Source organism: Pseudophryne corroboree, chromosome 6 (genome assembly GCF_028390025.1).
Source record: "Pseudophryne corroboree isolate aPseCor3 chromosome 6, aPseCor3.hap2, whole genome shotgun sequence".
Lineage (NCBI taxonomy): Eukaryota > Metazoa > Chordata > Amphibia > Anura > Myobatrachidae > Pseudophryne > Pseudophryne corroboree.
Genome location: NC_086449.1, coordinates 337,463,968 through 337,491,315, shown reverse-complemented (window position 1 = coordinate 337,491,315; position 27,348 = coordinate 337,463,968). Strand labels below are relative to the sequence as shown.

Genomic DNA, 27,348 nt, shown 5'->3' with positions numbered 1-27,348 from the left:
AGTACGGATTCAGTATGTAATACCGATGGCCAGGATGCCTGCCGTCAGTATACTGACAGTGGCACCAGGATGCCGGCAGCGGGCGAGCATCAGTAAACCCCTTGCAGGCACGGTGGCTTGCTGCGCTCGCCACAGGTTATATTCTACCTCTATGGGTGTTGTTTTCCCCCTGCTACTTGATATACAATTACTCTCTGGGGTACACCTCCACACGAGAGACCTCTGTCTAATAACAGTGACTTTCTATATGTGACTGAAATTGTGGATATATTATAACACTTTCTAATCACATACAACTCAGCTACTTGGGTGTTTAGCTTGTGCACAGATTACTCTCTCCCCAATGTTTACCATATGTATTATGTAATATAATGCACAGTCTGGAACCTATTCTCTAGCAGAGGTGGGCTTTCAAGCAGTCGGACCCACCGGGGGTTTCCCCTATGGGCCAGTCTGACCCTTACTGTCTGTCACCCAATGTCAGTCATGCAGGATTAGAGATAAAGCTAATATACCCCTCTGGATAAATACAGTCAGTATTGGCACCAAACACACTATTTGAACTACCTTAGAAACAAGGGGCCCTTATTCATGTTTGTAAGCAGAGCTCGCCCTAACCCATATGATGCCGCTAGTTGCGCCTCTGACTCTGCACATTCTATCACAACTGAGGGCTGGTGAGGGTATCTGGAAGCCTCAGTTGTAGGGGCTGACGGATACCGGAATTTGGGTGGTGTGAGTAGACTCCAAGACATGTACTAAGACAGTAGCAATGAATGCCTGAAGGCGTTACCACGACAACTGAAGGTATCTTTCAGAGATTTTATTAAATAAAAAGTCATATAAGGTGCAAAAGAATATCAAACGTCACAAGTGGTTATTTGGAGCACAACTGGTTAGGACCAGTAATCCGGAATGTGAAGTAGAGTTCTGTATAAAGCCTGGGGACCCACGTGAGGTAATAATGTGATGCTGGGAAAAGTAGGAGAAGCTGTAAATAATACTAGAGTTCGTGGATAAATTATAAATGAAGCTGGGGTTCGCAGGGAAACTGTAGATGGAGCTGGGGTTCGCTGGAAATCTGTAAATGAAGCTGGGGTTAGCTGGAAAACTGTAAATGAAGCTGGGGTTCGCTGGAAAACTGTAGAACACTGGGAAGTGGCCACTGGGAAGCCGGAGCATGAAATGCTGTTAGCACTGGGTGCAGGAACAATGGTGACAGGGTGCACCCCAGGGCAGGGACACAGGAAGCTGGAATATCACCGGAGAGGAAATCCACCAGGGAGTCAGGCTAATGCAGAGATAGTCCACAGAGAACTGCACACTGGAATCACAGGAGACAATTGAAGCACTGACCATCTTCTGGGAGCTGGGACAAGATATTTATACCTGCTGCAGAACAGGGATTGGTCTGGTAATTATGACACGGCTCCAGTAGCACTGAGGATAGGTGAATGGATATCATGTGTCAAAGTCCAAGATGGCTGCGCTCATTAACAGAACTAGAAGGGGAACTAAGTACTGTGAAGCATGGATACAAACAACAATGGCGGCGGAGGCCGCAGCAGCCGGACTCCACGCACCCAGACGTGCACGCGGCCACAGGGATGGAAGTGGCGGCCGGGACACACCAAGGACGTGCATTCAGCAGAGGACCACAGGCACGGCAATGACGGACGCGACGGGGCTGAGAGCGCCACACCACCGTGAGTACATTTACTGAGGAGGCCGCTGATACCAGCGCTGTAGGCAGTAACCATAACCATAGTTAAAGCCCGGCCCTGACTCACTGAACCAGCCTCAGGAGACATCTGACAGGTAGAAAACAATGTCTCAGTACCCGGATCGTGACAGCACCTCCCCCCCCCCCCCCCCCCTTTAGGAGTGGCCTCAGGACACTTCTTAAGTCTTCTTGGAAATCTGGAGTGGAATTTCATGCTCGGCTTGGAGCGCTGACCAAGACTTCGCCAGGACTTGGCCACAAACTGATCACCTCCATCAGAAACTATCTCCACAGGGAGACCGTGTAATCTGAAGATCTCTTGAACGAAGACTTGTGTCAACTTGGAAACTGACGGAAGACCGGTGAGAGAAAAGAAATGAGCCATATTGGTGAAGATGGGTCCACGGACGATGAGGAACAGACAAAGGAACCAGTTGCCCAGTGGGTGACTGGCGGGGTGCTTTGTGTTGGGCACATTTTGGGCAGGAGGCCACATATTCAGTGATGTCCTTCTTTAGGGTCAGCCACCAGTATAATCTGGAAACAAATTCTAAGGTCTTGCGTATGCCCGCGTGTCCGGCGAAGCGAGAGGAATGTGCCCAATGCAAGAGCTTCCTTCTGAGACCCAGCTTCACTAAACTTTTCCCTTGCGGGGGCATAGAGTCCATCCTCACTGCGGAGAACGCCACTGGATCAATGATATAATGCTTGTCAGTAGACTTAGACTCATTTTCTTGCTCCCAGGAGCGGGAAAGGGCATCGGCTTTACGATTTTGTGACCCTGGACAAAACTGCAACTTGAAATCAAATCTGGAAAAGAAAAGTGCCCACCTGGCTTGGCGAGGATTAAGACATTGAGCGCCATTTGGATACAGGAGGTCTTTGTGATCCGTCATAATAGTAATGGGATGAGAAACTCCCTCCATCACGTACCTCCACTCTTCCAAAGCGAACTTGATCGCCAAAAGTTCTTGATCGCCGATGGCGTGGTTACTATCTGCAGGAGAAAACTTTCATGAGAAGAAGCCACAGGGATGTAGATGACCATCATTAGCTCTTTGAGACAGTACTGCGCCCACTCCAACAGAAGAGGCGTCCTCCTCAAGGATGAAGGGCGAGCTGGTATCAGGCTGTTTCAAAACCGGAGCAGTGATGAATCTTTGTTTTAATAAATGAAACTCTTGGGAAGCTTCCTCTGGCCATTTGGAAGGATTGGCACCCTTTTTGGTAAGAGCTGTGATAGGCACTGCTATAGTGGAAAAGTCTTGAATAAATTTCCTGTAGTAATAGGCAAACCCTAGAAACCTCTGGATGCCCTTGAGGGTTACAGGAATCGGACAATCTTGGATCACTTGAAGCTACTCAGGGACCACCTCCGGACTGGAACCGGTGGAATCTTGGTACAGGGACGGTGGAGCATTGGTAGACTTGTGAGAAGTAGTATGAACCGGAATTTCCTCTTGGAGACAAGTCTCTGAGCAGGAAGGACCCTATGCCAGGACATGGGCCGTCTTCCAATCAGCTTGGGGATTATGCAGACGAAGCCATGGGAGGCCTAGAACCACAGGATGAGTGGCCCTTAGGAATACCAGGAAGGAAATCAACTCGGTGTGCAGGACCCCTACCTTCAGATGGATAGGTAGGGTCTTGGAGGTAATCACCGCATCAGGAATCCTACTGCCATCCACGGCAGTTAAGGAAATTGGAGATAAAAGTCTCTCAGTGGGTAGAGACCACTGCTTAACGAATCTTTCAGTAATAAAGTTTCCGGCTGCTCCAGAATCCAATAAGGCAATAAGATTCTTGGTACGCTGAGCCACCTGAAGAGAAACTGAGAGGTTGCAGTCACTTGAAGATGGAGAGAAATTTGTTACTCCTAGCCGGTCTTCTCCCTGGCGGGCTAGGACTTGGAATTTTTCCGGACGCTCAGGACAGGTGTTAATGAGGTGGGAAGGTGCAGCACAGTATAGGCAAAAGCGATTGACAAACGTCTTCTGTGCTCTGCTGGAGAAAGTCGTGAATGACCTATCTGCATAGGTTCCTCCCTAGGCAGAGATGGCTGACGAGGAATGGAAGCAATAGACGTCTTAGGAAACGTGGGTCTTCCTCACTCAACTGCCCTTTCACGGAACCGCAGGTCGACTTTAGTGCAGAGTGATATGACCTCATTTAATGTTGGAAATAAGTCTCTAGCAGCGAGCTCATCCTTAATTCGTCTGGATAAGCCACCCCAGAAAGCTGCGTAAAGAGCGTCATCGTTCCAGGAAAGTTCTGAAGCCAGAATTTGAAATTGCACTAAATACTGGCCGACGGTTCGCATCCCCTGACGTAGCCAGAGGATTTCAGAAAAGGCGGATGTCACCTGACCTGGCTCATCAAATATACGTCTGAATGTAGCCACGAAGTCGGAGTAGGATGACAGCAGGGTATCTGATTTTTCCCATAGGGGTAATGCCCAGTCGAGGGCGGAGCCACTGAGTAGGGAGATGATGTACGCAACTTTAGTGCGGTCTCTAGGAAAACTGCTGGGTTGCAACTCAAAGTGGATCTCGCACTGGTTTAGGAAACCCCTGCAGGCTTTTGGGGAACCATCATATATAGCAGGTGTCGGCAAGTGGAGACGTGGAGGAGAAATGGGTATGGTGGGTGGGGATACCACCGGAGCTACTACTGTCGGCACAGGGGACGCCCCTGACCCATGGAGGGCCGCTTGAATTTCATCCAGACGGGAGGAGAGGTCCTGGAGACAGCGGATCACATGGCCCAGTGCAGCCTCCAGCTGTTCAAGGCGGGCTGCTTGTTCTTGCTTCGGCCTGGTTGCTTGGTCCTGAACAACAACCGGATCCAATAAGTCAGTGCTTACTGTCACAACTGAGGGCTGGTGAGGGTATCTGGAAGCCTCAGTTGTAGGGGCTGACGGATACCGGAATTTGGGTGGTGTGACTAGACATGTACTAAGACAATAGCAATGAATGCCCGAAGACGTGACCACGACAACTGAAGGTATCTTTCAGAGATTTTATTAAATAAAAAGTCATATAAGGTGCAAAAGAATATCAAACGTCACAAGTAATTATTTGGAGCACAACTGGTTAGGACCAGTAATCCGGAATGTGAAGGAGAGTTCTGTATAAAGCCTGGGGACCCACGTGAGGTAATAATGTGATGCTGGGAAAAGTAGGAGAAGCTGTAAATAATACTAGAGTTCGTGGATAAATTATAAATAAAGCTGGGGTTCGCAGGGAAACTGTAGATGGAGCTGGGGTTCGCTGGAAATCTGTAAATGAAGCTGGGGTTCGCTGGAAAACTGTAAATGAAGCCGGGGTTCGCTGGAAAACTGTAGAACACTGGGAAGTGGCCACTGTGAAGCCGGAACATGAAATGCTGTTAGCACTGGGCGCAGGAACAATGATGACAGGGTGCACCCCAGGGCAGGGACACAGGAAGCTGGAATATCACCGGAGAGGAAATCCACCAGGGAGTCAGGCTAATGCAGAGAGAGTCCACAGAGAACTGCACACTGGAATCACAGGAGACAATTGAAGCACTGACCATCTTCTGGGAGCTGGGACAAGATATTTATACCTGCTGCAGAACAGGGATTGGTCTGGTAATTATGACACGGCTCCAGTAGCACTGAGGATAGGTGAATGGATATCATGTGCCAAAGTCCAAGATGGCTGCGCCCATTAACAGAACTAGAAGGGGAACTAAGTACTGTGAAGCATGGATACAAACAACAATGGCAGCGGAGACCGCAGCAGCCGGACTCCACGCGCCCAGACGCGCACAGCGGCCACAGGGATGGAAGTGGCGACCGGGACACACCAAGGACGCGCATTCTGCAGAGGACCACAGGTGCGGTAATGACGTCCGCGACGGGGCTGAGAGCGCCACACCACCGTGAGTACATTTACTGAGGAGGCCGCTGATACCAGCACTGTAGGCAGTAACCATAACCATAGATAAAGCCCGGCCCTGGCTCGCTGAGCCAGCCTCAGGAGACATCTGACAGGTAGGAAACGATGTCTCAGTACCCGGATCGTGATACTTTCCAAGCACCATCACCCACAGCAGTCCTCATTTTGGTGCTCCTACCCACTATATTTTAAATAGGAACAGTGCGCACATTCGGCGCACAGCCCAAAACAGGGCGTGTTCTTGCTGGGAAGGGACATGGCCACAAAATAGTACCCCCAATTCATATTATGCCACACAATAGTGCAACTTTATTCACATTATATCATGCAATAGTGTCCCTTATTCACATTACATCACACAGTAGTACCACTTTACCTTATATACGTTACTCCTCACAGTAGTGCCCCTTATTCACATTACATCACACTGAATTGCTCTTTATTCACATTAGACCACACAGCAGTGCCCTTTCTATATGGTACGCCACACATTAGAGCACCTTATACACATAATGCCACACATTAGTAATGACTTTATACACATAATACCACACAGTAATGCCCCTTACACATGACACACATTATTAATTTCCTTATAAACATAATGCACCTTACACATTATGTCAACCTTTATCAATGCCGTTATACACATAATGTCCCTTACACATATGCCGCACATTATTAATGCCCTTATACACATAATGACACATATAATGTCCCTTACACATATGCTGCTTTTTTGTTTGGGCAGCTCTCTGCACAAGTGTTTGCAGCCCTGCACAGCGAAACCCCCCTCCCCTGTGGGCGGCGATAACCTGGTCGCAGCAGTGCAAAAACTACCCTGCGTGCGACCAGGTCTGAATTAGGCCCAAAGTTTTTTTAATGAACCTACTTTTGAAAAAGCACTTCAGGGAAAATGTGAAAGCAACACATATCAGCGCAGATGCGTACTGCTACATCTGAGAGGTGTGTCATGAAAATGACGTACATCCAAATGTAGATGAGCCCCAAAGTTAGTAAGATCTACTTGCTGTAGGAAAGACACTGATATTTTGCAGGATTAGCTTGTGTATTGTATTTTACAAGCGGTTCCATATACTGCCACTAGAAACCTTATTTAACCACTTGCCTGGCATGGTCGCATCAGCAAGTACTTTATCTGATCTGGTCGCACAGATTGCAACCAGCCAGATAAAAGGGAAGGGAAACTTCCCTCCGCACCTCCCTGCACCCTCCCTTCAGTGAACAGTCAGCATAGCAGGACCGCCCACCAAGCAGCTGCAGCCGTAGCCGCGGGAGAAGTGTAGACCAACCCCCCCAAGCTCCTCCCCCCCTTGTGTACCTGGCAGCTGCCTGGGGTGTAAAAAGTAATGTTGCAATGGCCGCAATGTTACCAAAAAATTCTTTTTTATTACTAAAATCATTTTGGATAAGGTTAAATTCATGTTCTTCACCTAATTCACTCATAAAAAAACTATCTTGAACTGAACTATTAATTGCCAGTGCAGACACGTGCAGGAGCCATACTACGCTTACACACACAGTGAGATGCGAACGCATCTCTCTTGTATGAATGCCTCTGCCTACTGACAGGCAGAGGTGTTCGCGGGGCAGTCTGGGACAGCAACGATGCGAAGTGGCGTTGTGACGGCGGCGACGCAGTGCTTGGTGGGCATTTCGTTGGAAATGGGGGTGGGTTTGGGGCGGCTATGTGACGTCACACATGGCCGCTGTGACCTGAAAAATGTTGTCTCTTTGTCTGCCTTTGCACCCTGGCTGCAAAGCCTGGGGGGAATCCACAAAACAGCATTGCGATCGCATTGCTACCAGGTATTTTCCTGCTGGGTGGCCCACAGCATGCGACCGCAGACAGTTGCCGTTCTGCTAAAATAGCAAAACTGCAACTGAAGCTAAATGAGGTCCACAGTCATTTACAGGATAAACCCTCCTTTTGAGTCTTTTCTTTTCACGGGCTTCTCCTCTGAACTTCTTGAATGTTGGCAAGCAGTAAATTTCCTTAGGCTATCATTTTAGGCTGCAGTGATATTTCTGGCCTTAGGTGCCCATTTATCAAATAATATTTGCAGCTATGTCCCCGAAAACAGAGCCCCTGTCCCTGCAGGTGATGAGTGATAGATTCACCCAAAGGGATCGCATATTGCAATGCGATCCTGGGTGGTAAGATCCCGCCCAGATCACATTCAATATGTGATCGTTGATAAATGGGCCCCTAAGACTTATAGAAGTTGAAAGTTATTCTGTGTGCGGTGGTGCAAATCTGGCCCTGAAGAAAGCTGCACTCTTTAGAATCTTTTGCCGTAGTTGAATCTGCGACTTTTTGCTATTACTAGTATCAGCCCTTCCCCTTGTGTAGATGTATGCAAGAACTAAGACGCCCACTTTATGCATCACAAGAAACAATCCCGCTTTGTGCATCTTTAGATGTTACCAATGGACACACCCTAAAAACATTCTTCTGCCCCATGCTACAGTAGGTGCAGATTCTCTGTAGTATGGCCTCCCATGTAGGTGATTAAGCATTTGAGTTCAGTACCAGTTATGTGACATGCTCGCAACACGCTTATAACACTCACATAAGATGCATAATCGTGCATCTAAATAGCAACCTCCCAGTCACCGTCCAGGAGCGACTAATACATTTCCAACACATTTCTGGACATGCGCATCTCAATTGCAGGTACGAATCCGTGCATTAACACCATGGGAAAAACATCAACCACTTGCACAAATATCGTGATGGCAAACATTTCAGAATAAAGCCATAGTGGGGAGTTGCTATTGCACGTCATAGATACTAGACAATGGGCCTAATTCAAGGTTCATTGCAAAATAAATTTTTCCTCTAATAGGCAAAACTATGTGCACTGCAGGTGGGGCAAATATTGACCATGCACAGAAACACACCCAAATCTAACGCTCTCTGGGGATAATTCTGAGTTGATTGCAGCAGGATTTTTGTTAGCAGTTGGGCAAAACCATGTGCACTGCAGGGGAGGCAGATATAACATGTGCAGAGAGAGTTAGATTTGGGTGTGGTGTGTTCAATCTGCAATCTAAATTGCAGTGTAAAAATAAAGCAGCCAGTATTTACCCTGCACAGGAACAAAATAACCCACCCAAATCTAACTCTCTCTGCACATGTTATATCTGCCTCCCCTGCAGTGCACATGGTTTTGCCCAACTGCTAACAAAAATCCTGCTGCGATCAACTCAGAATTACCCACTCTGCACGTTAAATCTGAAAATGTAATTTTGCAATCAACCTTGAATTAGGCCCAATGTACACTATGGTGATAACATAGTAACATAGTAACATAGTATCTAAGGTTGAAAAAAGACAATTGTCCATCGAGTTCAACCTATTTGTGGTCTCCTATGCACGATTATTTTGTATAAAATTTTGACTGAAGTTGATGACTGCCGTTACGTTTTACCCCTCTTTTTTATAATAACCATAGTGCGTGACTATGCCCCGTAACCCTGGATATCCTTATCCATTAGGAATTTATCTAACCCATTCTTAAAGGTGTTGACTGAGTCAGCCATTACAACTCCCTCAGGCAGGGAATTCCAAACACGTATCGTCCTTACCGTAAAAAAGCCTTTACGCCGTATTGTGCGGAATCTCCTCTCCTCTAACCTGAGCGAGTGTCCACGAGTTCTCTGTGTTGAACTAACCAAAAACAGGTCCTGCGCAAGATCTGTATATTGTCCCCTTATATACTGTATTTGTAAATGTTGATCATGTCCCCTCTTAATCTCCTCTTTTCCAGTGTAAACATGCCTAGTCTTGCAAGCCTTTCCTCGTATTCCAATGTCTCCATTCCCTTAATTAGTTTGGTCGCCCGCCTTTGAACCTTTGTCTAGCTCCAGGATATCCTTTTTGTAGTAAGGTGCCCAGAATTGTACACAGTATTCAAGGTGTGGCCTCACAAGTGATTTATATAACGGGAGTATAATACTCTCGTCCCTAGCATCAATTCCCCGTTTTATGCATGCTAATATCTTATTAGCCTTCTTTGCTGCAGTCCTACTTTGGGTACTACTGCTTAGTTTGCTATCTATGAGGACACCTAAGTCCTTTTCCAGTACAGAATCCCCTAAGTTTACCCCATTTAGTAGGTAGGTGTTATTTTTGTTCTTGTTAACACAGTGCATTACCTTACACTTGTCTGTATTGAAGCGCATTCTCCATTTCGCTGCCCAAGCTTCTAATTTAACTAAGTCATTCTGAAGTGACTCAGCATCCCCCTCCGCATTTATAACTTTACACAATTTGGTATCATCTGCAAAAATTGACACCATGCTCTCTAGACCTTCTGTTAGGTCGTTAATGAAAATATTGAACAATAGCGGTCCTAATACTGATTCTTGCGGCACACCACTTAGCACTTCAGTCCAAGTTGAAAAAGATCCATTAACCACAACGCGCTGCTCCCTATTATCTAACCAGTTTTTGACCCAAGTGCATATTGTGCTTCCTAGCCCTGATTCTTGTAGCTTGTAGATAAGTCTCATGTGTGGTGCAGTGTCAATGTTAGGGTCTCCTGCCCTGTGCTGCCACGTCGTCATGGCAACCGGGAGACAAGTGCTAGTGGAGTAACCTGAGCGCAGCTGATACTCCGGTTCGGGTCTTTTGCTGTGCAGTGGTTATAGGCTCTGTGCACGGCAGGGGATCCGGTGCTGGTTTTTGTGCTCACAGTCTGTGAGGTCTGAGTGGGGCGTGGACAGCACCTGCTTTATAAGGCCTCTTTTCAGGGTAAGCAGATGCTGCTGAATCTCTGTTGGTTAGTCAGTTCATGAAAGTTAGCCAGTACTGTGTAGCTTTGTATTTGTTTGTTGCTTACTGCAAATAGGCCTGGGGATTTGGTATTACACTCTGCCAATCCAGACCTAGCAGTAAGACTGGAGTCAGTCGTTTAGCTTGCTGGGGTTCTGTTATTACTCTGTGAACTTAGCAAGTTTGCGGCTGTATTCTAACACTTGCCTGTCTAATCCTGTCTCACTGTGCTAGGTGTCAGGGGTCAGTTTAGTGGCAGTAAGCTTAAACCTGTGCACTGCAAGTGAGAATCAGGATTGCGGAGGCTCTCCTTGTGTCTATCATTCCATCTCTGACCAAGGAGTTTACTGCCACACCCGTTGGTAACCCTTTAGGGTTTTGCTGTTGCCCTTAGCAACAGCATTTCGGGTTCTCTACGTATTAAAACACAACATCTTGCTTTTTACATCTGAGCAGTTCTAATACAAGGGAGATACCCAGTTCCTTAGCCTCTGGGCTTCTCTGTTCACTGTGTGTGTATTTTGTTACCCTATCACCTTCTGTGTACGTTATGTCATATTCCCCAGTTTGTCTGTGAGTCCATTTGTTTTGCATAACAGTTCAAACACCAGTACATTCCTGCAGACACTGGAGTGCATAACAGTTCTGACACTAGTACTTTCCTGCAGGCACTGGTGTGCATAACATATTCAGCAGCCTAATACTCCTGTTGAAATTTTGTGGGAATATGGAGCATACCCCTCAAAATACGTTGCAACAGGTGGTCGATCAGGTGCAGGTCCTGACTCGACAATTTAATGATTTGTCCATTAAAATGCACACCTCCCAGGCTGCTGGCGGAGCTCCCGCAGCAGCAGCACCTGCAGGGGTTAAGGAGCCGAAAGTAAATCTCCCGGATCGTTTTTCTGGAGATCGCTCGCAGTTCTTTTGTTTCAAGGAGAGCTGCAAGCTATACTTCCGGCTTAGGCCTCAGTCTTCTGGGTCGGAGATTCAGCGGGTGGGCATAGTGATTTCCTTGCTACAAGGAGACCCACAGGTCTGGGCATATGGGTTGCAGCCTGACTGTCCGTCGCTTAAAAGTGTTGATGCTTTTTTTACGGCACTGGGCATGTTGTATGATGACCCTGACAAGACGGCCTCAGCCGAGGCTCAGATTTCGATCCTTAAGCAAGGGCGAAGGCCAGTTGAGGTTTACTGTACGGAGTTTCGGAGGTTGGCCCATGATACCCAGTGGAATGACCCAGCCCTGAGACACCAGTACCGAAGAGGTCTTTCTAACCAGATAAAGGACCAACTGGTACAATATCCCTTGCCTGATAGCTTGGATCAGCTCATGCAGTTATCCATCCGGGTGGATAGACGGCTGAGAGAGCGTAGGCTTGAAAGGGAGACTGAGATTTCCTTCCTTCCCAAGGGAACCTCAGACTCTGAGGAATTTTCTGAGGAGCCTATGCAGATTGGGGCTACCCGCCTCTCCTCGCGTGAGAAGACGCGGAGGAGACAGCAGGGGTTGTGTTTGTACTGTGGGAATAAAGGTCATGTGGTAGTATCATGCCCAGAAAAGCCGGAAAACTTCAGGGCCTGAGGGTGATGGGAAATATCCTGTCAGGCCAGAAGTCAGAATTTCCCAAGAAGACTTTTATCATTCCGGTGACCTTGAAGATCCTCGGTCAAACTGTCAAGACTGAGGCCTTTGTGGACAGTGGGGCCGACGGGGTTTTTATGGACCGCCAATTCGCCCTAAAACACTCTGTTCCCTTAGTACCCTTGGCATCGGAAATTGAGATTTGTGGGTTAAACGGGGAACCATTATCCCAAGGTAAAATTACCTCTTGCACTAGCCAGATTTCTTTGTTTATTGGAGCCACACACTCTGAAAAATTGTCCTTTTATGTGACTGTCTGTACTTTTGCCCCATTGGTGTTGGGGTTACCCTGGTTAAGGGCCCACAATCCTCAATTTGACTGGGTCTCTGGGGAGATTCTTAGTTGGGGTACTGATTGTTTCAGGAGTTGCTTGAGCCTTCCAGTCAGGCTCTCGCAGCTAAGTTTGCCAGGATTGCCAGAGTGTTATGCAGATTTTGCGGACGTGTTCTCCAAAAAAGTTGCAGAGGTACTACCTCCCCATCGCCCCTATGACTGTGCCATTGATTTGTTGCCAAATGCTAAGCTTCCCAAGAGCAGGTTGTACTCCCTGTCACGTCCTGAGACTCAGGCTATGGCAGAGTACATTCAGGAGAACTTGGCTAAGGGATTTATCAGACCTTCACAGTCTCCAGTTGGGTCGGGGTTCTTCTTCGTGGGTAAAAAGGACGGTTCGTTGCGACCCTGCATCGACTTCAGGGAATTGAACCGTATCACGATTAAAAACTCATACCCACTGCCTCTCATTTCGGTCTTGTTTGACCAGCTTCGTACTGCCACCATTTTTTCTAAGATTGACCTACGCGGTGCGTACAATCTAATCCGAATAAGAGAGGGGGATGAATGGAAGACTGCCTTTAATACCCACTCAGGGCATTATGAATATTTGGTGATGCCTTTTGGGCTCTGTAATGCCCCGGCAGTCTTCCAGGATTTCATGAATGATGTGCTCAGGGAATATTTGGATAGATTCTTAGTTGTATACTTAGATGACATCCTAATCTTCTCCCATTCCCTGGAGGAACATCGGAAGCATGTACGCTTAGTCCTCCAGAAACTCAGAGACCACCGGCTTGGGGCGAAGCTGGAGAAGTGCGAATTTGAAGTTCAGCAAATCGCATTTCTAGGATATATTATCTCCCCAGAAGGTTTCCAAATGGAGGGTTCCAAGGTACAGGCAGTCCTGGATTGGGTGCAGCCCACTAGTTTGAAGGCGCTTCAGCGTTTCCTGGGCTTTGCGAATTTTTATAGACGATTTATCGCTGGATTTTCGTCTATAGTGGCGCCCTTGGTGGCACTCACTAAGAAAGGGGCGGATGTTGCTCACTGGTCTTGTGAGGCTAAAGCGGCTTTTGCCCGTCTCAAAAGGGCATTTGTTTCGGCCAAGGTGCTGCGACACCCAGATCCAGAGCGTCCTTTTGTGGTGGAGGTGGATGCCTCTGAGATGGGTATTGGGGCAGTGCTTTCTCAGATGGGAGTGTCTGATAATCGCCTTCATCCCTGTGCTTACTTTTCCCGTAAATTTTCGCCTGCCGAGATGAATTATGACGTGGGTAACCGGGAATTGTTGGCTATTAAGGATGCACTCGAGGAGTGGAGACACTGGCTTGAGGGGGCTAAGTTTGTGGTCTCAATTCTCACTGACCATAAGAATCTGGCATATTTAGAGTCAGCGAAGCGTCTCAATGCCAGGCAGGCACGGTGGGCTTTGTTTTTTGCTCGCTTTAATTTTTTGATAACATATCGCCCTGGGTCAAAAAACATCAAGGCTGATGCGCTCTCGCGGAGTTTTGCTCCAATCCAGGAGACCACCGAGGAGCCGTTGCCCATTGTTTCCCCATCATGTATTAAAGTGGGCATTACCCAGGACCTCTTATCATTAGTCCTTAGAGCACAGGAGCAGGCTCCTCCAGACCTTCCGGTAGGTCTTTTGTTTGTGCCTCCTAGGTTAAGACAGCGAGTGTTCCTGGAATTCCATGCCAAGAAGTCGGCAGGTCACCCGGGTATTGCCAGAACTCGGGAGTTGCTATCTAGGGCGGTGTGGTGGCCCTCGGTGGCTAAGGATGTGGATCAGTGGGTTCGGGCATGTGACATCTGTGCCCGAAATAAGACTCCTAGAGGGGTTCCTGTTGGCCCATTACATCCACTCTCTATCCCATCTAAGCCATGGACCCACATTTCAATGGATTTTGTGGTGGACTTGCCCAAATCCTCGGGGATGACAGCCATCTGGGTTGTCGTTGACAGGTTTTCGAAGATGGCGCACTTCGTTCCACTGGTTGGGCTGCCATCAGCCAGACGCCTGTCTGAATTATTTATGCTGCATGTTGTGCGTCTCCACGGGTTGCCACTTGATGTGGTCTCTGACCGCGGATCCCAGTTTGTGGCCAAATTCTGGAGGGCTTTTTGTTCCGATCTCCAGATTTCTGTCAGCTTGTCGTCAGGCTACCATCCGCAGTCTAATGGGCAGACTGAAAGGGTGAACCAGTCCTTGGAGCAGTTCCTCAGGTGTTATGTCTCCAAGTGTCAGACTGACTGGGTTGCTCATCTGTCCATGGCGGAGTTTGCCTATAACAACGCGGCTCACTCTGCTACAGGGATCTCTCCCTTCCTTTGTGTGTATGGGCATCATCCTAAGGCCAATTCTTTTGACCCCCTGGACTCCACGCCTGGTGGTTCCTCTGTGGTTTCGGTCCTTAGAGGTATTTGGCGGAAAGTGAAGAAAGCCCTTGTGTCTGTGTCATTAGTGACCAAAAGGGTTTTTGATAAGCGGAAAAGACCCTGCAGCTTCAAATTAGGAGACTTCGTCTGGTTGCCTACCAAGAATTTGAAGTTGAGACAGCCATCTCATAAGTTAGGGCCCCGGTTCATCGGCCCTTATAAGATCACCAGGGTTATCAATCCGGTGGCATTTCAGTTAGATCTGCCCCGTTCTTTGGGTATCAATAAAACATTTCATTGTTCCCTTTTAAAACGGGCGATTAGTAATCCTTCTTCCAGTGGAAGACCTTCCCCTCTTCTGATACGTGGCCAGAGGGAGTTTGTTGTTGAAAGGATTCTTGACTCCAAGGTGGTTCGGGGTCGGCTGTCATTTTTGGTGCACTGGAAGGGGTATGGCCCGGAGGAGCGGTCGTGGGTGCGCAGTTGTGATCTTCATGCCCCCAGACTGATACGCTCTTTCTTCTCGCAGTTCCCCGATAAACCCGGTGGTAGGGGTTCTTTGACCCCTCGTCAGAGGGGGGGTACTGTTAGGGTCTCCTGCCCTGTGCTGCCACGTCGTCATGGCAACCGGGAGACAAGTGCTAGTGGAGTAACCTGAGCGCAGCTGATACTCCGGTTCGGGTCTTTTGCTGTGCAGTGGTTATAGGCTCTGTGCACGGCAGGGGATCCGGTGCTGGTTTTTGTGCTCACAGTCTGTGAGGTCTGAGTGGGGCGTGGACAGCACCTGCTTTATAAGGCCTCTTTTCAGGGTAAGCAGATGCTGCTGAATCTCTGTTGGTTAGTCAGTTCATGAAAGTTAGCCAGTACTGTGTAGCTTTGTATTTGTTTGTTGCTTACTGCAAATAGGCCTGGGGATTTGGTATTACACTCTGCCAATCCAGACCTAGCAGTAAGACTGGAGTCAGTCGTTTAGCTTGCTTGGGTTCTGTTATTACTCTGTGAACTTAGCAAGTTTGCGGCTGTATTCTAACACTTGCCTGTCTAATCCTGTCTCACTGTGCTAGGTGTCAGGGGTCAGTTTAGTGGCAGTAAGCTTAAACCTGTGCACTGCAAGTGAGAATCAGGATTGTGGAGGCTCTCCTTGTGTCTATCATTCCATCTCTGACCAAGGAGTTTACTGCCACACCCGTTGGTAACCCTTTAGGGTTTTGCTGTTGCCCTTAGCAACAGCATTTCGGGTTCTCTACGTATTAAAACACAACATCTTGCTTTTTACATCTGAGCAGTTCTAATACAAGGGAGATACCCAGTTCCTTAGCCTCTGGGCTTCTCTGTTCACTGTGTGTGTATTTTGTTACCCTATCACCTTCTGTGTACGTTATGTCATATTCCCCAGTTTGTCTGTGAGTCCATTTGTTTTGCATAACAGTTCAAACACCAGTACATTCCTGCAGACACTGGAGTGCATAACAGTTCTGACACTAGTACTTTCCTGCAGGCACTGGTGTGCATAACAGTCAAATGCTTTGGCAAAATCTAAAAAGATTACATCCACCTCTTTACACTGATCTAGGTTTGCGCTTACTGTTTCATAAAACCAAGTAAGTTGGTTTGACTGGATCTGTCCTTCATAAACCCATGTTGATTCCTTTTAATGACCTTATTGACTTCAAGGAACTTCTGAATACTATCTCTAAGAATACCTTCCAATACTTTCTCCACTATAGATGTAAGACTAACTAGTCTATAATTACCTGGTTCAGCTTTACTTCCCTTTTCGAATATAGGCACTACTTCCGCTATACACCAGTCTTTGGGAACCATACCTGATATTACTGAATCCTTAAAGTTCAAAAATAGCGGTTTTGCAAGTTCAGAGCGAAGCTCCATTAGAACCCTTGGGTGAATACCATCGGGACCTGGTGACTTATTAATCTTTAAATGTTTTAATCGGTCACAGACTACTTCCTCGCTTAAATAAGTACCTATCAGTGGGATATTCTCATTGAGATTATGTGTTAGTCCCTGAATTGGGTCCTCTCTAGTAAATACTGTTGAAATAAACGCATTTAGGCCCTCATTCCGAGTTGGTCGGTCGCAAGGCGAATTTAGCAGAGTTGCTCACGCTAAGCCGCCGCCTACTGGGAGTGAATCTTAGCTTCTTAAAATTGCGACCGATGTATTCGCAATATTGCGATTACTAACTACTTAGCAGTTTCAGAGTAGCTCCAGACTTACTCTGCCTGTGCGATCAGTTCAGTGCTTGTCGTTCCTGGTTGACGTCACAAACACACCCAGCGTTCGCCCAGGCACTCCCACCGTTTCCCCGGCCACTCCTGCGTTTTTTCCGGAAACGGTAGCGTTTTCAGCCACACGCCCCTGAAACGCCGTGTTTCCGCTCAGTAACACCCATTTCCTGTCAATCACATTACGATCGCCGGAGCGAAGAAAAAGCCGTGAGTAAAAATACTTTCTTCATAGTAAAGTTACTTGGCGCAGTCGCAGTGCGAACTTTGCGCATGCGTACTAAGCGGATTTTCACTGCGATGCGATGAAAAAGAACGAGCGAACAACTCGGAATGAGGGCCTTAGTGTGTCCGCTATGTCTTTATCATTTTTGCTTAAGACTCCCAACTTGTCATTTATAGGGTCATTCCGAGTTGATCGCTAGCTGCTTTCGGTCGCAGCACACCGATCAGGCAAAGAAAGGCACTTCTGCGTATGCATATGGGGTGCAGTACGCACGCGCGACATACTTTCACAACAGCCGATGCAGTTTCACACAAGGTCTAGTGACACTTTTCAGTCGCACTGCTGGCTGCAGAGTGATTGACAAGAAGTGGGTGTTTCTGGGTGTCAACTGACCGTTTTCAGGGAGTGTGTGAAAAAAAGCAGGCATGTCAGATAGAAAGGCAGGCATGCCAGGGGTAATACAGGCGTGGCTGGCCGAACGCAGGGCGTCTTTGGGACGTCAAAACAGGAACTAAATAGTCTGCAGTGATCGCAAGCTAGGAGTAGGTCTGGAGCTTCTCTGAAGCTGCACAAAATTATTTTGTAGCCACTGTGCGATCCTTTCGTTCGCACTTCTGTTAAGCTAAGATACACTCCCAGAGGGCAGCGGCTTAGCGTTTGCACAGCTGCTAAAAGCAGCTAGCGAGCGAACAACTCGGAATGAGGGCCAATGCCAGAACACAAGGTTGCTCAGAAGTACACATGGTACCACAGCACCCTTGATCACTGGTCAATGTGGTTGTAACATCCAACTTAAAGCAATAGATATGCTAATAAAGAGAGTGCCATAGTTGTAAACATATCAATACATAATGGTGAATTGGATTCAGTACACATAATAGAAACATAGAACTGATGACAGATAAGAACCTCTTTTCAACCCTATTTGAGCCTTAGGTCTTTGTACAGGTATTCTTATGTTTATCCCAAGCATGTTTAAATTGCTCTACCGTCTTAGCCTCTACCACCTCTGATGGGAGGCAGTTCCGCCTATCCACTACCCTTTCTGTTAATTTTTCTTCACGTTTCCTTTGAACCTACCTTGTTGTAGTACTTCTCTTCCTTTGAAGAATGTCTCCCTCCTGCCACTCTCCATGTGGGCTGTGTGTCTCCTTCTCAGTCTTCCCACTAGCTTTGAGTCATTGCACCACTATATTGGGCCATATCAGCTGACCGCTGAATCACCAATGGAAAATCAGATTTCAGTCTCTGTGTGCTGAGGACGAATCCGAGTGAGATCAGGGGTATAAAAGGGCTCCCAAGAGGTGCAGCAGGTTGCCAGAACAATGTTGCTTCCTAGCCACACCCTTTGGCTCTTGATTCCTGGTGGTCAGCTTCCAGCTTTCAGTCTCTGGATTCAGTGTGTTTAGTGAGCTACAGGTCCCAGCCTGCAAAGAGCTATAAACATTGTCCTCAGTCCACTACCTCCAGTTTCAGTTTAACTACTGGACCCATCTAGTCCGGCTCCTTTAGTAGAACCAATACCAGCCCAGTGTCCGTATTATTGCCAGTTCAACCAAGGAGTAGTTCAAACAGAATTACAAAACACGGGTGGATAGAGATATATGTTCAAACACACCATCAGCCAAACTCGGATGAACTCTCCATAGAAAACACTAAAACACAGGAAATTACCTATAATCATTTCTGCAAACACACATGTGAATTGAGCAAATTCGGATCAAAATGCACTTTTCAAATAGACATCCCTCTCAGCAGTGTGTTCACAGAAGACTGCACAGCTCAGAATCAGAATCAGGATCAGGCCAGCCAGATCTATTCAGTGATTTCCTGTTAAAATGTGTTTAAATGGTTAAAAAATAGAAAGCATAATTTGAGTTAATCCTGGTTCTAAAAATATAGGGGGAAAATGACTGAAGTCCCCCTGTATTTAAAGAACCAGCAGCGGGCTCTTGGACCGGTCCTGGTTCCAAAAATACGGGGGGAATAAGATGTAGGGGTCCCTTGTATTTTTGAAAACAGCATCAGGCTCCACAAGCCATAAGGAGGTAATGTTACACGACTATGTGATAAACCACAAGACTGACCTCAACTGACCTTGTGGTTTGCCACATACAGTAGTCACAGTTCCCACAATAGAGTTCTATGAGAAAAAAGCTCCATAGAAGTCTATGGGAGCCGGTAACTGACAGTGCAGGAGCAAATAGCCAAACAGTGAAGCGGCACTAAGTAGTGCTCCCTCATTGACTGGCAGGTCTCCTACTAACAGAGGTCATGTGGAGGCCGGCATTTCGGAAAGGAGATCTACATGGTCAAACATAGTTCTCATAAGTCCATTGTTGCTAGTCTAACGTTGCTGTTTTTTAACCCCTGGATACCTATGTGGAACGAAGAGAACTGATCTACACTGGAATATGTGAGTATTGATTTTCTTTTTACAGGTGATGTGGTCTTCTACTGGAGAAGAGGATGTGGAGAGCAATGGGGGATGTGGGTAAGTATGTGTGCTAATCTTTTGAATGATTTTAATATTTTATGTAATGTAGGCTGAGACTGATTATACTGCTGGATATATTATATTGCATACAGCTGATATAATTACTAATAACATGAAACGGACTTTGGTTGGTCATCTGAAGTTTAAAAGACGGTCCCAGTGCTAAGGGAGCTAATTCTGAGAAAATAGAATGGAGATTGGGCTGACAAACATGTCAATAGGCTCCGCCTTCATCTGTGACATCAGCGTCATTCACTCTGCCTGACACTAGCTGGGTGTCCCAACTGAGCACCACACCAGCTGCGACACCCATGCAGTAATGTGTACTGCAGCCGGCCTTCAATAAGCAATCAGCGGGTACTCTCCATCAAGGAGATAAGCGGCATGGACAAAGAGGGCTGCCTGGAGGTCATCGGCACACAGCTAGCAGCTGAGGACCGTGAGTTGGCTATATCATTTGGCGGCTGCCCTTTATCTCTTTTCACTCACAGTACATTTGGTGTCTTGGGCTACTAAGCTCTCATAAGGGTGGATGCACTCTAAGGGACTGCTTAAAACATCGGGCCAGGTGCAGAATCTCATTAGTTGGTTCCATTTCTTTAAACTAATACTTGAATTGGAGTACATACTATTTCCCGGCAGGCGGGATGCCTCAAGTACAGTCCCTACCCACTACTTCTGATGAGCCTACGCAAGTGAATAGGTCCTGTTTAACCCCTGGGGAGCGGTCAAGAAGGTTACGGGAGAGACTGTGTCTACATTGTGCTGCTGCTGGTCACATGATTGTTTCCTATCCTTCTCGTTCGGGAAACGCCAGATCCTAACTTGCAAAGGAGGAGTCAAGTTAGGAATTTCAGCCAAAGCTCCTTCTTCTCGAGACCTCATCCTCCCTGTAACATTGGAAACACAGAGTGAATTACATACCTTTTCTGCTTTAGTAGATTGTGGCGCTGCTTGGAACTTTATTACACAAGCTGCAGTTGATAAGATCCATCTACCTGTTTTAAAGTTGTCTTGCCCAGTCTACCTCACTGCCGTGGATGGTAGTCGTATTGCCGAGAGTTCCATCAACCAGTAGACTAAGCCAGTGGTCCTGGGAGTGGGCTTCCTCCATTCGGAGTTCATTGAACTTTTAGTCATCCCTTAAGCCACTCATGAGATCATACTGGGCATGCCCTGGCTTCAAATACACAACCCACAAATCAACTGGTCCACACTACAGCTCACAGCATGGAGTCCTTCTTGTTTCCACTCCTGTTTGGCTCAAATCTGTCCCATGAGATCTTCAGGGTTAAAATCCCAGTCTGGACTTCCTGAGGCCTACAAGAATTTTGCTGACGTCTTCAGTGAAAAGTCCGCTGACATTCTGCCTCCCCATCGAGAATGGGATTGTCCCATTAGTCTCCTCCCGGGGAAAAACCCACCTAAAGGACACACATATCCTCTCTCCATTCCTGAGATCCTCGCTATGAGTGAGTACATAAGAGAAAATCTGCAGAAAGGGTTCATCCATCCTTCCTCGTCTCCAGCAGGGGCGGGGTTTTTCTTTGTCAATAAAAAAGACAAAGGATTACCCCCCTGCATCGATTACCGAGGTTTAAATTATATTACTATTAAGGACAGCTACGCTCTGCCATTAATCATGGAACTATTTGACAGAATCAAAGGTGCCAGATCTTCACCAAGCTAGATCTCCGTGGGGTTTATAATCTCATCAGGATCCGAAGTGGCGATGAGTGGAAAACCGCCTTCAACACTCGCGATGGCCACTACGAATATCTAGTGATGCCCTTCGGCCTAAGTAATGCCCAGGTGGTATTCCAGAACTTTGTCAATTAAATATTCGGAGACATATTGTACAAGTATGTGGTAGTCTACCTCGATGACATCCTGATCTTCTTCCATGACTTGGCCTCTCATCGCCAACAAGTGAAAGAGGTTCTTCGATGTCTTCAACAGAATCATCTTTATGGGAAACTGTCCAAGTGTACTTTTGAAACTTCTTCGATGCCCTTCCTAGGGTACATAATTTCCAGTTCCGATTTTCAAATGGATCCAGCCAAGTTGGAAGCCATAGAGAACTGGGGGTTTATTTACTAATATTCATGTTTTTGCCGTTTTTAAGGGTGTTTGAACTCGAATGGTATCGGGTGCATTTTACTGCAACTTTTTGAATCCTGATACGGTTATTCACTAAGCTGCCGAGTTTTGCACAATCATTTTTTCCGATGTCGATGTGATTCGTAATATCAGGCAGTGTTTTACGGGAGTGATGAGTAAAACACTGCCTGATAAAACACAAGGAATCCCGGCCGGATCTGTGAGATCCGTGCAGGGCTTCATTGTGTACCTTAAAAAGTTGATTAAAGTCTTAAAAAATCTGAAATAAATTGTGTGGGGTCCCCCCTCCTAAGCACAACCAGCCTCGGGCTCTTTGAGCCGCTCCAGGTTAAAAAAATATGGGGGGGAAAATGACAGGGGTTCCCCCATATTTAGTCAACCAGCACCGGGCTCTGCGCCTGGTCCTGGTTCCAAAAATACGGGGGACAAAAAGCGTAGGGGTCCCCCGTATTTTTGAAACCAGCACCGGGCTCCACTAGCTGGGGAGATAATGCCACAGCCGGGGGACACTTTGATATCGGTCCCTGCGGCCGTGCCATTAAAACCCCAACTAGTCACCCCTGGACGGGGTACACTGGAGGAGTGGGGACCCCTTCAATCAAGGGCCCCCCCCCCCCCTCCAGCCACCCAAGGGCCAGGGGTGAAGCCCGAGGCTGTTCCCCCCATCCAAGGGCGGCGGATGGGGGGCTGATAGCCTTGTGAGAAATTGTGAATATTGTTTTTAGTAGCAGTACTACAAGTCCCAGCAAGCCTCCCCTGCATGCTGGTACTTGGAGAACCACAAGTACCAGCATGCGGTGGAAAACCGGGCCCGCTGGTACCTGTAGTACTACTACTAAAAAAAAAAAACAATAAAAACAGGACACACCCACACACCGTGACAGTACAACTTTATTACATACATGCACACCAACATACACACATACTTACCTATGTTTCCACGAGGCTCGGTCCTCTTCTCCATGTAGAATCCTAGGGGTACCTGTGAAAAAAATTATACTCACATAATCCAGTGTACCTTCTGTTCTTTGTATAATCCACGTACTTGGCAAAATAATAAAATGCGCTCCATTGTAGCCAATGGTGGGAACTTTGCGGTCAGCGGTGAGGTTACTTTCGGTCAACCGCTGACCGCAAAGTTCCCACCATTGGCTACAATGGAGCGCATAGGCGCTACATTGTATCTGTGCCGTGTGCTGCCTGACAGACACTACAGGAGCACACAGCCAATCAGGAGAGTGCCATGACGTGGCGCTCCCTGATTGGCTGAAGGGACCCTCTTTGACAGGAGTCAGGGGGGGTCCTGGCAGTCGGGGAAAGGGGTCCCATGTGTAAACACGGGGCCCCTTTCAGTGCGTGGTCGGGTTTCCATTTTATTATTTTGCCAAGTACGTGGATTATACAAAGAACAGAAGGTACACTGGATTATGTGAGTATACTTATTTTCACAGGTACCCCTGTTGGTGTGCATGTATGTAATAAAGTTGTACTGTCACGGTGTGTGTGTCCTGTTTTTATTGGGGTATTTTTTTAGTAGTAGTAGTACTACAGGTACCAGCGGGCCCGGTTTTCCACCGCATGCTGATACTTGTGGTTCTCCAAGTACCAGCATGCGGGGGAGGCTTGCTGGGACTTGTAGTACTGCTACTAAAAACAATATTCACAATTTCTCACAAGGCTATCAGCCCCCCATCCGCCGCCCTTGGATGTGGGGGACAGCCTCGGGCTTCACCCCTGGCCCTTGGGTGGCTGGAGGGGGGGACCCCTTGATTGAAGGGGTCCCCACTCCTCCAGGGTACCATGGCCAGGGGTGACTTGTTGGGGTTTTAATGGCACGGCCGCAGGGACCAATATCAAAGTGTCCCCCGGCTGTGGCATTATCTCCCCAGCTAGTGGAGCCCGGTGCTGGTTTCAAAAATACGGGGGACCCCTACGCTTTTTGTCCCCCGTATTTTTGGAACCAGGACCAGGCGCAGAGCCCGGTGCTGGTTGAATAAATATGGGGGAACCCCTGTCATTCCCCCCCCCATATTTTTTCAACCAGGACCGACTCAAAGAGCCCGAGGCTGGTTGTGCTTAGGAGAGGGGACCCCACGCAAAAAAAAATTCAGATTTTACACTATGCACAGATAACCATGCACAGATCTCACTGATCCGTGCATGTTTATCCAAACTCGACTGGAAAAAGCAGGTCTATTTTATTGCTGCTTTTTTTAACGAATCGGAAAAAAACAGACCCGCACTTGAGCACTCAGAAACTAACACCCAAATACGAATGAATAGTGAATGCCCGTATTCTATGAAATAACAGCCGCGTTTGACCGATGGTCTATTCATTCGTATTTCTGAACGTTGTCATTCAAACCATTACGAATAGTCCAAACACTGCCGAGATTGGTGCTTAGTGAATTCCCGGATTGGGACTTAGAAAAAAAAACACAAATCGGACAAACTCGGATTCTTAGTAAATACTGGCCCTGGTCTCTTCCCACTACTCTCAAGTCAATTCAGCATTTCATTGGCTTCGCCAACTATTATGGAAAATGTATCAAAGAATTCTCCACATTGATAGCTCCCATTACTTGCCTCACTCGGAAAGGGGCGAGTCCTTCCCAGTGGTCTGAAGAAGCACTGTCTGCCTTTCGAAAAATTAAACAAGCTTTTGTTTCAGCTCCTGTGTTACAGCAGCCAGATGTCAACAGGGCTTTTGTTTTAGAGGTGGACGCCTTGACTGTTGGTGCAGTCTTGTCCAAAGCGGACGCCGATGGTAAGACTCACCCTTGTGGGTTCTTCTCCCGTAGATTCACACCCGCCGAGATAAACTACTCCATTGGAGACCAGGAGCTGCTAGCAATTAAACTGGCCCTCGAAGAATGGAGGTATCTGTTAGAGGGCGCCAAGTTTCCCATCACCATCTATACCGACCACAAAAACCTCCTTTATCTGAAGGCAGCACAGTGTCTGAATCCTCAACAAGCAAGGTGGGCCTTATTTTTTTCCCGTTTTGATTTCAAGTTACAGTTTCGTCCTGGCTCTCAGAATGTCAAAGCGGGTGCCTTACCATGCTCCATGAGTGCTAATGAAGAATCTTCAGAACAAGTTTGTTGACCAGTTGTCAATCCTGTGGTTTTTGCTTCCACTAATATGTCTCCAGCTCCGCCTCCTGGCAAGATGTTCATTTCACCTGAGCTTCGTCCAAATCTTCTGTCTTGGGCTCACACTTCCAAGTTCACTGGTCATCCTGGAATCCTCAAAACTTATAAGTTCTTGTCGCAATCCTATTGGTGGCCGCATATGAAAGCCAATATCCAAGAATTTGTAGATTCATGTCCCAAATGGGCCTAGCATAAAGTTCCTCCTCAAGCTCCTGCTGGTCAACTGTTACCAAATTCCATACCAAGTCATCACTGGTCTCATCTGTCAATGGATTTTATTTCAGATCTACCTCCCTCCAAGGGGTACGATACCATCTGGGTAGTGGTTGACAGGTTCTCTAAGATGGCCCACTTCATTCCTCTCATTGGCTTGCCCTTTGCTCTAAAACTTGCACAATTATTTTTACGTGAAATCTTTAGATTATATGAATTTCTAACCAAGATTATTTCTGACCGTGGAGTTCAATTTGTGGCAAGATTCTGGAGGGCCTTATGTTCCGCCTTGCAAGTCAAACTCAAGTTTTCCACAGCATACCATCAGCAAAGGAATGGGCAGACAGAGAGAGTAAACCAGGAGCTTGAGACCTTTCTAAGACTCTACATCTCTTCTTCGCAAGATGACTGGGTGGATTTGTTGCCCTGGGCCGAATTTGCTCACAACTTCCGTTATCATTCAGCCACCGATACTACTCCTTTCTTTGCAGTTTATGGTCAACATCCCAGAGTTCCAGATTTTCAAGATCTTCCTGTTGTTGATGTACCCACTGCTTCTTCAGTTCTTCAGCAGTTCTCTCAGATTTGGAAAAAGATTTACCTTTCTCTCAAGAAAGCATATAACCAGTACAAATTCTTTGCAGAGCGAAAAAGGCAATCAGTTCCAAGTTTAAAGCCAGGTGATAAAGTCTGGTTATCTACCCGTAACCTCCGTCTCAGAGTTCCTTCTATGAAGTTTGCTCCATGGTTCATTGGTCCATTTCCTGGTGAACGTGTCATCAATCCAATGGCATACAAACTGAAGTTACCTCCCTATTTAAAAATCCCAAACTCATTTCATATTTCTCTCCTCAGACCTTTGATTCTTAACCGTTTCCAGAAAGCTCTTCCAGCAGCTCTAAAAGTTCAAACTCATCGGGGCGTAGAGTACAAGGTTGAGAGGATCTTGGATTCCCGACATCGGTATGGTCGTCTACAGTATCTGATTAACTGGTCCGGGTATGGTCCTGAAGAGAGGAGTTGGATTAATGCCACTGATGTATATGCTCCACGGTTAGTTCAAGCTTTTCATAGACTTTTTCCTTCCAAGCATCGTGGGTGTTTGGTGCCCATCCATAAAGGGGGGGTACTGTCAGGAATCACCGTTCAGTGGCATCTCACTTACCAGCGCGCTGGTGTGCAGGCCTCCGGAGGTCACAGCCCCAGTCTGTGGCTGGATGAATGCTCTGTCCACGGGCACGGTGCCCATTGTCATTGTGTACTCCTGAAGTCCATCTAGTGTGTACCCACCATCTGTGCAGCATGGGCGGCGCCATGACACTTGCGGTCAGCGGACCTGCAAACACCCAATCCTGCGCTGTGTCTGCACACATGATTCAAGCATCCAATGTCTGCTGACCAAGGGGTATAAATCCAGAACATCGGCTCAGTCTCATCGCCTTGAACAACGCATCACATCCAGTGTACAGCGTCTCCTGGCTCCAGTGAGTTCCTTGCTCCAGTGTCTCCATGGAACTACAGGCTCCAGCCATCCTGCTCTGCTACAACTCCTTCCACAGTCAGCTTCCACCTCTGCATGCAGTAAGAGACTCTCTCCAGGTGCTACTTACCATTCTCACCTGTGTTTTGTTTATCTGCGTTCAGCACTGTGCTATTCCATCTAGCACTTAAAACAACCATCTTGCAATTTACAAACTGTCTCCTGCTTTGGCCTTGCTTGGCTTTGTGGACTTGTGCATATATACAGACTGTGTGAATATATTGCTGTTGGTTTCCAGACCAATCACCGGAGTTACTATTGCCTGTGTTCACTGTTATCAGCTGCATTACTATCATCTGCATATTGGATCCTGTTACCATCGACTTCCAAGTCGACCATCGATGTTTGCCATCGGCTTCCAAGCCGGTCATCACTGTTATTAATTTCAATGGTTTATAGATCATCACCTGTGACTGTTGTTATTCTTCTGTCAGCTTCTTTGTTCAAATCATCAGTATTGTTATTGTGCTTCAGTGACTGTTCATACCTCTGTGTGCTAAATAAATATCATTGCGCACATGCACAGGAATCTTCTACAGCCTCCTTGCTTCCTCCACCGCACCACTACTGACCCACTAGTGCCCCCTCCGGGTAGAGTACAC

General features: G+C 47.2%; 1 protein-coding gene across 3 annotated transcripts in view; it reads right to left on the bottom strand.

Moving 5' to 3' along the window:
- The window catches only part of ISLR2 (immunoglobulin superfamily containing leucine rich repeat 2), an 80,384-nt gene that overhangs the window by 23,169 nt on the left and 29,867 nt on the right, over window positions 1-27,348 (bottom strand). The window contains exon 1 of one of the 3 annotated variants that reach the window (XM_063926446.1): window positions 18,301-18,435. The exons of the other annotated variants lie outside the window; for them this stretch is intronic. Coding sequence (XP_063782516.1) covers window positions 18,301-18,355 — 55 coding nt within the window. The 5' untranslated portion in view covers window positions 18,356-18,435. Of the gene's footprint in view, window positions 1-18,300; window positions 18,436-27,348 lie in introns of those variants that run through there. 3 annotated transcript variants of the gene reach the window in all.